At 32.8% G+C, this 11,861-nt stretch overlaps 1 protein-coding gene across 1 annotated transcript in view; it reads right to left on the minus strand.

Annotated features, from left to right (window-relative positions):
- ZNF407 (zinc finger protein 407) overlaps positions 1 to 11,861 on the minus strand; it is a 335,252-nt gene that overhangs the window by 293,613 nt on the left and 29,778 nt on the right. The window contains exon 3 of the mRNA XM_015618174.3: positions 5,893 to 6,007. Within this exon, the coding sequence (XP_015473660.3) occupies positions 5,893 to 6,007 (115 nt within the window). The remainder of the gene's footprint in view (positions 1 to 5,892; positions 6,008 to 11,861) is intronic.

The raw sequence follows: 11,861 nt of genomic DNA on the forward strand, positions 1-11,861 counted from the left end.
AGGGTGCTGGGAGCTTTCTTGAATAAAAGTAAATTGTTTCCACTTCAAGTAGTTTTCTTAAATAGCAAAAAGAATGACTATGTACTGAAGGTCAGGTTTGCAAATCTAACAGAATGATGACAGCTGAACAGAAAATGGCAAGATAACATAATACATATGTAACTTAACTTCGTATATTTTTCTAGAATTGTCTTGTGAATTTTTTTTAAAGCATATGCAAGTTTGGAAAGCTATTATGTAGGTTCACTTCATTTTTCTTTACTAAAGTAAACATGGACACGTGTATAGGATAGGACCAAATGGCAAAATACAGATAGAGAAACTAAGAATAGCTGGATCTGGAACAGTCACTTCACATGCAATTATCTCTGATCTAAACAGCTGCACCAAACATATATTTTTTGTTTGGACACATCTGTAGATATGATGTGTATAATTAATTATTCGTTCAAAAATGCAATTTCATGATGCATTTGATTATTTAGATATAAAAGTTTTAATTCTCTGAGCTGACTAAAAATAGTGATTTTAATTTATTCCTGCTGCCTACAATTACCCACAACCATGTATTTTTAAATATTTCCAGACTATAAAAATTACTAATTTTTGCCACTTGTGTTTATCTGCATTTAGACTTTGATTTGGATAAATTAAGCTCTCAAGTGTTCCTTGCTTTATGAAACTCTGCATGTTGTACACTTCAACACAAATAAATGACTTCTACCATTAGAGGTTTAAATAATGTAATGTATTTCATGCTCAGCCTGAAGCTGGATTCCAATGAAGTTGCTAATGCACGTAATGATTAAGTGTAACTCAAATACTAACTGTGTTGTTGAAAACATGACAGGCAATAATTTGGTCTATTATATTCTGCCATTTAATTCCCTAGTACAGACATTCTCTGACACGTTATGAAGCAATGATTTACAATTATTCAAGCTGCAAAGGTCAGAAAGTGACATTATAATCATCTACACAGAGATCCCTTCTAATGCACAAAAACTAGGTAATACCACACAAAAATAGTTTTACCAGAGTACCAACTTTCTATTTAAGATTTCCAAAACTGCACAAGTATAAATAATTAATTTACATTACAGTACATTAAGGCATCCTTAAAAATATAATGTTTTTCCTGCTCCTACCAATAAATTTATGAGTAAGTCTTTTTTGCATGCCAAAGGCAATCTTAAGTGCAGCCTTTCACTAAAAGTAGCCTGTATTAATAGTTATCAGTTAAAAAAATCTGAAAATCTAGAAGATTTTTCAGACACAACAAACAGGAGTACAGCCAATTTTTTTTTTTTTTTTGATGCAGCTGGTCAAAGCACATCCTTATCAATCAAGAACAAAGATCTATTAGTCACTATGCTCAGTATAGGTGAGTAATTTTGTTTAGACTTTCTCTAAGCAACCAGTGTCATTAAAATACTGAACTTTATACAAATATCTGAATTACTCTTAGCATCAACAATTTTGCAAGGTTATTTCAATTTTTGAGACACTATAACTGTCCCCAAAGCTTATTTATTTGAGGTTTTAAGAAACAGTCAAATTTAGCAAAACATTTATTTATCAGTACATCTCAAGTCCAGAATTAACTGAAAAAAGGAGTTTCAAAGTAAATAGAGAACTAAGGAGATGAAAGTAAATAAAGATTAATACCTACAGCCACCAAAGAACCAAAACAAAGCAAAAAAATCAAACAAACAAAACAACAAAAAGAAACAACAACAAAAAAAATCCCAAAACACCACATCAAAAAACTACAAGACATAGCTACTCCAGCAAAATACAAATAAATATAATCTTTTTGACCCCACTCCAAATTCCTTTGTGTCTAGAAAGGCTTACTTTTGTTCTCAAAATATTTGACTACTATATATTAAATAATATGCATGTAATAAACATAATAAAGACATTACTACAAATGCCCTTTCAATCTGTAGGAAGGTAGGAAAAAATGTTTATGTGTACATTTTAAATACTGAAAATTTTCTTAACAATCCAAACCTACCTTATACCCATCTTCAATCGATTTTTAAGTGGTCATAAAGGAAAGGGGAGAAAAAAATAAAAAAAAAAGGAAGCATCCACTCATACTTGAAATATGTAACTACATACCCTAAAATTCTGTTTCTAAAAGCAAAGGCAAGAAAAAGGCAAAGGAATAATAGACATATTTTTAAACCAAACATTGCCTGTAAATTCTGTTCAAAATCTCAACTGCAGAACAATGCATTTTTCATATTTTACCTAAGGGATAAAATTTGAAAAGTGTACGATAAGCCTTTTCACATCATTTCACCAGGCAAATGAAACAAAAATTTTAAGTGCTGGGCAACCAAGATTTGCTCACCTAATCCAGAGTACCAGCCAATTTCATAGTCAGACTTTCAAAAATTAAATTCAAATATACCCACAGAAAATAGACATTACGCCTGAAATAATGGGGTATATTTTACAGCCATGGGTACAGAAAAGAAAACAATTAACACACATCTGCGATAAGGCAATGGGTAGCAGACGGTTTATTCCAAATGTTAAAACATTCGCGGTGTCCAATTTCTGTGTCATGTAGTTTCTGCTGTGCAGCTGAAGAAAAACAAACCCTGAACTTCAATTAAAAAAAATAAAACAACACAGCAAAATTACTGCCTTTTTCAACAACTAGCTGAATTATATATTGTGTACTTTGTAGCATGTAAATATGAGGATCATTTGGAAAATTGAGACACAGCAAACCCTTCCTAAAACAACACCAAAAATATACTTTTTGCCTTTTTCTTTTTAAGTCCAAAATTTTGAAATAATTTGCCTTTAAAAAAACGTGGTATTTTGAGACCACACCATGATGTTGCACTGACATTTCACCTTTAAAAAGTGCCCAAGCAGATTCAAAAGCTTTTGAAACACAATTTATCCTCACAACTAGCAGAGGGCTTATTACAGAGAATCTAAAAGTCAGAGGATAGAATATTAACTACTGTAGAAAAGAAAACATAGTGCAGGACCTTCTGTTTGTGACAAAATTACAGAGTTAATGTTCCTGAAAGATCACTTCACCTTTTAAAGCATGATTTTTAAAAAGGTAAAATTTATAGCAATTAAAGCTAATGAAGAAATGCAGCATGAGCTGCTTATGTTCAGGAACTAATAGGTCCACTGAGCATTTCTAAGATTATTTAGCCATCAATGGTAATGAATTGACATTGTCAGTGGTGTTAATGTACCAATGCTCTATAGTGCCACTAATCCGATAGCCAATCCTAGCAATTTTATCTTTTTTCATGTTGATACTATATTTTTTTAACCAACACGTTATCCAGTCCTTTCAATTAAAAGAGCACAAATACAGTACAGGCTATTAACACTTTTTCTCTTCTTCCACATATAAGATGACATATTCATTATATGGACTATGGTTCAAACTGCTCTGGTCATTCCTCCTTCAAATCCTGATCAATTCTTCAGGATTGTTAGTTACAGTGCAAAAATGTCTTTTCCAAATAAATCAGTATTAGTATATAATTGTTAAAATACATTTTTGGTGCACATTAAGTGAAATGTGATGGTTATTTAAACAGGTACATAAATCAGATTTTTGTAAGCAAGGGGTATTGTGGCGTATGTCTCTTCACCAGTTGTTTTGCTATATCTAAATAGCACAGCATCATGTTGATGATGAAAATTAACAATACACAAAAATGAAAAATAACTATCTGCCTGGCTACCAGGTATGACACATCAGCAACATAAAATAAGCAATCAGCTTATGAAAGTGACTACCATTTTAATCCAAAGTTTGAATCATTCATAGATGTTTTGCTCTCTCTCTTGCATAACTATTGTGAATCCCAGCCAAGAATTGTGAAATTTCTGAGACAGGTTCTGTCAGACACATCAATCCTGAAGCAATAGAACGACTTTTTGAAAAAATGAGGTACTATGCCAAATCCTAATAACTTTAATTCTCTAATTTTTTTGTAAAGTATACCGTATTAGCTGGTTTGAAATTATTTTTACTTTTCCTCCCACAAGGAAACAGTTAAATAATATGATGATTTTTCACTTTAAGTTAAAAGGGAATTTAACAAACAACCAATGTCAAGTTTGTGGACATTTGTTCCTGTGGAAGAGATTTTAGCCTTTGCTAAACACTTCTGTGGATCTGTAGTTTTTAATTATCTTCCATGTCAAATTCTTGTCAATTGACAAAGCAGAGACAGCAAATGAGATTTTTAAAACAATATAAAATACCCTACCACATTCATATTAACTATGCTTCAAAATAAGGAGCAGCACAATTTATTCTACTACTGATATATATGGATGCTGAATGCAAGAAAGCAGGCAAAGGAGCACATTGCCTGTGTGAAACTAGTTCTCACTCGGGCCTGAGAAATCATAAGGAGGAATCCAAACAGTCCTTGGAGAAGGATGACAACCTTTGCAGGTGTTGTTTGGATCCTTGTTGTTTACTTGCAAGAAGCAGTCAAGGGGTGTAGTTCCTAATTGTCCAATAATGGTGATGTGTTGGTTTAATGACCAATGACATTTTTACCTCTTGCACCTTCTTGGACCTGTCTATAAAAAAGATCTGGAATAATAAAACTGGCTCTCTTGTATAACCCAGCTAGAGAGCCTATGTCGTGCTTTGCCATTCCTAATACAGTGTGACAGATATACAGTGGACTTAAGAATTGGGATCATACATTTTTATTTCTCATTTCAAGAAGTCAGCAATTAATTTTCTTAAGTGAATAAACCCATCCAAAGTATCTCATAATGCTGCATGCAAAATTATTTGAAAAACAGAGAGATGAATCAGTGAAAATCACTCAGCTGCATCTTCAGCTGAAGATTCACTTGTCTTCTAAAATGTGTAACTCACTTTGTTCTGCAGTAGATTGGTACGCTAAGGCTAAAATACCTCCTCCTGCTGAATATTATCCCCAACATCACACCACACCATGCATGTGTGCACTGCACCATCTAATTGAACCTGTGCTCTTCTACACATTAACCATAAGACTGCTATAGCAGGTTACATAGGTTTGCGTAAAATGTTTTTATACGATGCATATATTAGTTAATTTCTTCAGCATAATAACATTAAAATATATTTTTAATCAGAACTAGGGTATTAAAATCCAACTTTGAATGTCCTATGATGTACCATATATGCCATGGCATTTTAAAACCTTTTAAACATTTCTGCTAAATTAATTAGTTTTGCATTAAGGAGTCTCAATGCCTCCTATTAAATGCAACACATTTGAAGGACAATTAAACATTATGAACGATCCTTCTAAGGAAATAACGATTGTTAAAAGAAAAACAAGACTTTTTGGGTAACAAACAGAAACACAAGCACACATAAAAGACTTCAATTTACTTGAAAACTCATATGCCTGCAATATTTTAGATCCGTTTGTTTGAAAAATCTGTCTTCTGTTTTGTTTTCATAAAGAATGAAAACCCTAATGGAGTCCAGAAATCTGTTAATGGTACTAAAATTATAACAGTATAGCAAAAGAAAAAACCCCACACAGTAAAGTCTATATTATATATTTTTTATGTCTTTAAATGGAATTTACAGTTCTCCCTGGCAATGTGAATGAACATCCTATAATTTAGTCAATTTACAGATTACAGGTTCAAATTGACCTTGTAGCCCATAAAATTGCTCATCTTCAGTGCAGGATTAGAAGTGGGAAAAGAATGTCATAACTGTATTTAAGGAATTTACCATAACAATGGAAAGGAGGATATGCATGCATAATTTTAGCCACTCTTGCTCACATCAGAGTTTTCAATTCTGAAACAATGCATATTCTGTGCTCTTCTCCTGGTTAACCATGGTGGAGACTGTTTCAATTTACTCACCCACAGACATGACACTTGTATTCCCTCATCCCAAGGTGCCTCTTGACATGGTTTCTGGCATCTCCAAGCTGAGCTGTTGCAAAGTGGCATATCTTGCACTTGAATGGCTTTGATCCTAAGTAAAATTTAGCATAAGATATGAGTTGAATTAGAATAAAATATCACCCACAGTTAAAGAAATAAAAATTCCTGAGGAAAAAATAACCTTTTAAAACCTATCCCACATTTAACCTGTTTGAGATTTTTGCCTAATAAAAAGGTGTCTCGTACATAAATTTCTAACTCCCAGGACACAGACAGTATATTCTACATAGTATATTCTTTACATTACTCATTAAATTTTCCTCAAGTTCTAAATCACAGAAAATGCTCTCTTAACTTTTAATCTGGTCTTTTTCTTATCATTAAAAATCAACAAAATATATTAAAATGAGAAGAAAATGTAATAGACAGATAATGCTTCAACAAGATAGCAAAAGTTATTCTACACCTTTCCCAATAGCCAAATGCTGAAACTCGGGTAGTGGTCTTAAAGTGGCTTGGCATTGATTTAAACTGCAAAATGTACTTTTTTTAGCAAATATTTTTAAAGTAAAAGAATATTACAAGTCTTCTGACTTTGAATAGATTTCACATTAGCATTGGTATTTCAGATTTGTTCTGTCACACACAGCAAATGATTCATCACCTAGCTATTGTAATGGCATGCAATGTATGAATATACAGTGGATAAAATATTATGCCTTTATGACTGTTTTATGGTCAAGAATTTATGATTATTCTGCAAACCAGAAGTATTGACATTTTGGCTATTATTTATTTCAAGAACAAACTTTAATATTAAATGTCTGCTGCAGACCAAAGAACTCTGAAATTATTTCTCCAAGGAAAAGTAACCTATTTCTTGTACCACATCAGTTCAGCAAAAAGTCAAAGTATTTGTCTATCTTAATTAACAGTGATGATCTCTCAAGCTGGAAAAACTATCTTTTTTACTGACATAGTTAAATTGGGCACATGTCAGTCCCCAGGTTATTATGCAGCAACATCACTCTAGAAGCACTTACCAATTTTCTGACCACTAAATCCTTAAATGAATAAATCAAAATCATAGAATTGCAGTTAAAGGTAAGTACAATATGGTCAAAGAGTCTCCATATTATGTTTAGTGTATGTTTTGTGAAATATTTTTTTCCAATACAGTTAGACATATTATGAAATATGGGATCTTTAATAAATATACATAAAGAGCTCTGATAAGAAAAATGTTGCACTATATCATACTTGATCAATGAACCTTTTTGCTTTGCCCTTGAAAATAGAATATCCTCCAAGAAACCACTAGTGAAATTGAGGATCTTCGTAAAAATTTTTAGAGTCTTAAATTTCAATTTAATTTCCAAAAGCTAACGAAAAATGAAGCATTTAATTTTAATCTTCTAACTGAAATAAAAAAGTCAACAGTACTAAGCACAGGCAGACAAGGTTGAATATTTCACAGTTCAATGACAATGAAGCCAGATCTCTTAATACTTCCATTTCTACTGTTGGAAGTAGATGTAAAATATATTTAGCACCTCAATGGTTATATCTAGTCAGCTTTATATGTTTAAATGTCAAAAGCAGGTTCAGACTGCAGCTCACAGCAATCACATTCTATCCATCACACTGAAAAAAAGCCAGTTTATTTAAATGATCCTGATAAAATTGAATTAATCAATAATTTGGCGTCATTTCAAATCAACACTGCATTCTACAAAGAAACCAGGGCAAATAAAAAAACCAAGTCCTTATCTTTGCATTAGAAGACCATTATAAGTTGATGTTTTAACTTATGATCTCTAGCTGGACAATTAATAACAACAAGGCCACAGGTGAAGAGGATTTTTTTTAATCTATTGGTGTTTATATTGCTTTTTTTTCTCACAGAATTCAAATACCATGTGGATTCTATCCTATGTTCCCTTAGTTTCTCTCCTACTGATTAAATTGTAAATTCGTTCCTCATTCTGCTACTGCAGGTGTCCCACAGGGCTTCCATACAAGACCTTTGCTGTTTTCCATTTACATGACTCCTTTGTGAAGAACTCGAGTTCAGACCAATCGTGACTACAGTGTGCTGACAATACAGAAATGTATTATTCTGTTGACTGCTCTCATCCAAAAATCACTGAGGCCTTGAGGGGTTTTGATTTTTTTCTCAGATCCAGAGCTGAATATCTGTTAACATCTCCATTTAAAGTCCATGAAAATTCAAGTGCTGGCAGGCTCCAGTTAGTACTTATCACCTGAAACAAAATCTCCCTTTTAGGTTGCCGGTGCCAAATTTGTTCCAGTATGCTCTTGGATGGAACAACCCAAAATTTTATAGTAAAAATGAAGACATTAGATGAAATTAATGGTAGGGGAAAAAAATTGTATTTGTCATAAAGATGTCTGAAATAATGTAAAGCATTTAACCATTTGTTAAATGTTAGCTTTAACTTATCACCAACTTCAGCAGTACTCTTACACTGTTTTAAACTGTGATACTACTGGATTCACATGTGGCTTTAAATTCTCATAAAGAAAAAGAGAAAAATGCTTTCACTATGTCATCTTTTCAATCAAATTACTGAAAAAAAAAAAAAAAAAAAAAAGGCAAAAAAAAGCCAAAAATCCACCAAGCTACTTTACCTGCAGGTTATGGTATGGAAAACAAATGTACATTTTCTGATGGTAGCAGGAAACAAAAAGGCTCTTAACAATTGGGGGAACACTACACAAACCAACCAACAACAAACAAAACAAAAACAGAACAGCAACAACAGAACAAACAAAAACCAACACAACTATACTAAACTGAAAATAAAACTAAATTTAAGAGTTCAGGTCAGGCAGACATAAACCATTCTACTTTTTTGTAAAAAAATTTCGAGTTCATAATTCTTGCTTTACATTAGGAGAATACAGACCCAAAGCTATATGAAAAAATTCACTGACACAATTTTAGGTCATCCAAAGGCAACATCACCTGCACCTGCAGGCATAGCTGTGCTCCTAGCTCAGGCCCAATACAAAGTGCGCAGAGCCACATGGAATGTCATCATATCATTTCCTCCTATGTTTAGGACATGGGCAGTAATACAGCATACTAGCATTGGGCACAACTGCCATTAACTGAGAAATCTGATGAGAAAAGAAACAAAGATGATGCATTTGCAGGTGATTTTTCCTCAGATGTTGATTGTTAATTAAGTTTATGGGACCTCCATCAACTGCAAACTAAAAAGTCTTCCACCTCTACTACTCCTTTTATTTTTCTTTACACTTCCTCATTTTCACTTGTCAACATGTGATGGACTTACTTGTTAGGTCCTCTACAGCAAAGCTTCCCTTTCATTTGCAATGTGAAAATCTCCTACATTATTTAATGGTATTTTGAAACATTATTTTTCTATTAATGGAAATCATTAGTTGTATCTTTCTGCAACTTTCCCTTGCCTTCCCTCCACCACCCCATATCATCACTGATTATTCAATTAAAAAAAAAGGAAAGGAATTGGTAATGGTTACATATATATACCCATGTATATAAACCTATTTATGTACATCTAGATGCTGATGAAAGACTTTTAAAAGCATATAATCAGAACAATAAATGGGAAAATATGTGGCTGTGCTCTTATGTACCTGTTGTTACCCTGGGACAGGTGAGAAGCTGGAAATGGTGGACTTTGCCTCACCAACGTTACAAGAAATGTACATACAGGTGGTGCAGTAGATCAGTTCCCTCTGCCACCACTCCCAATAACCTAAACATATTTGCTTATTATTAAACTCTATCCACTGTGATACAGATGGAAAGAAAAGGTTCTATAAGAAAAAAACACAATCAGGAAAATAAGAGATTGGAAGAGAAAGCCTTCTTCCCATTAAGTATTAATAAAAGTCTCCACATTACTATTAATGTCAATAAGCAAAGCATAAGAAAAACATTTAGTTTAAAGTAGCAGTGAGAAAGAGTACAGATGAAACTCTGTTCTGTAACCCTTCTATACTTCTGCATCAAAAAATTACTTGCAAAATTAAATGTATTCTTTCACTGCTTTGCATATTTAGTGCTATCCAAAAGCACTGTAAAAATATACTCCATGATAAGACCTACACACAAGATGTTAAAAAGTACACTAACTTTTACTAAATGTTACAATCAATGATGTAACTTATGTAAGTAGGGTTGCTTTGTCATATATTGATAGTTACCTCACTTTCACATCCACATTAACTTGATTTTAAATGCAATTAATACATATAGTCAAGGAAGACTAATGGACTACATTCTGCACTTAACCTGGTGGACATTTTCAAATGGCACAAGTGACCAGTGCAAACCTATTTTGCATTGTAAACGACTAAATAAATCTTAATGGATTAAGAATGATCAGCTATCAACACACAAGGGAAATTAAGTGCTGAAATGCCTACATTGATTATTTTAAATTATTAGCCTTACTCTGTTCTTGAATTTGTATGCTTTTAGTGAGCTTTAACACATTTACAAGACTTATTGACTATAATTACAAGAGAATTCAAGTAATGGACACATCAATTATAAGCAACATGTCTTGACCAGACAGTTGCATAAAGAATTCTAAAGAGAGCTCCATTAGCATCCTCCCCCTTAGTTTTATTCAGTTTTATCTGCCGTAAGAGGGCATATTAAGGGCTTATACAGCTGTTCTGACCATGTGAACATGAGCATCCCTCTAAAGACTTAACACTGCATTCGAAGTTGGATATTAGCTGAAGCAATACAGATAACTACGCTATTGACAGGACAGAAGTAATGCTGGAAGTATTAAGTATGTGAGTTATTGGTATACATGAATACTGCAGTTACAGTAAAATACTTTGAAAGGTTTGAAATACAACGTCCATGTTCCCTGAGATTAATTTTTAGGATTTGTTGTCCAGTCACGCCCTTGCCTTTTCATAAAAAAACTTACAAAACTATTTTAGGATTATGCCAGGAATTACCATTCTTTTATGCTGCTTTTTTTCTTACCTTTTTGTTCTGTTCCTTGTAACCAGGCACTAAGTTTCAAATACTGCATGAATTTAAACTATAGCTTCCATAATAAGCCATTATTTAAAAGTACAGTAAAATAAACCTTACAGTTTTAATGAAAATATGTTCATTGAAATGTGAATTTATTATTCAAATCCACTCATAAATTCAACCATGGAGACACCACTTGTCTAAGCAGAGCTCAGTGATTTAGAAAAGCTGTCTATTTAAAATAAAGAATGTATGGCAGGTTTATAGAAACATAGCAGTGAATTTTTACATAAATTTAGAACTGCAGCTTATGCATTTTTCTACAGAAATGTTTTTAAATTTTCCACTTAAAATTAAACATAAAAATGAATTTAAAGTGTGATCAGCACAGAAACTAAATCAGATGCTACATCCCTGAGCAACACATCAGCACTGCATACCACCTTCCAGAAAGGCTGACCAATTCCAACCGCTATAACTTATTTCTACAAAAAACTCTTGTGCTTTCTTATTGGTATTTATTTAGGAATGATGTAATTGGAAATGCCTATTCTGAAGCGTTATGTAATGCTGAAAGTTCCACTAAATTGAAATGAAATAAACAATTTGGATATTAAACAAATTAAACAACTGCACAGAAAGTTAGAAAGAACAGCTAATTGTTCTCTCAAACCACTACTGCTTCATTACATAAACAGAAGAACCAATCAATGGTTACAGTTTAGATTAAAAAGAAAATCTCTCTATATGAAACAAAAAGCAGAAGGGTGACTGCACTTGAAATGTTCTTACATTTTCTGCCCTTTGATCACTGTATTTTCATACCCTTTTAGATAATTTTGAATTTCACCGGGGCTTATCAGGCAATACAAATGCAGTTCATAAGAAATATTAAAGGGCTTAACAAGCAGAAAAAGACCAATGGTAT

Source organism: Parus major, chromosome 2, assembly GCF_001522545.3.
Source record: "Parus major isolate Abel chromosome 2, Parus_major1.1, whole genome shotgun sequence".
In the NCBI taxonomy this organism is placed as follows: Eukaryota; Metazoa; Chordata; class Aves; order Passeriformes; family Paridae; genus Parus; species Parus major.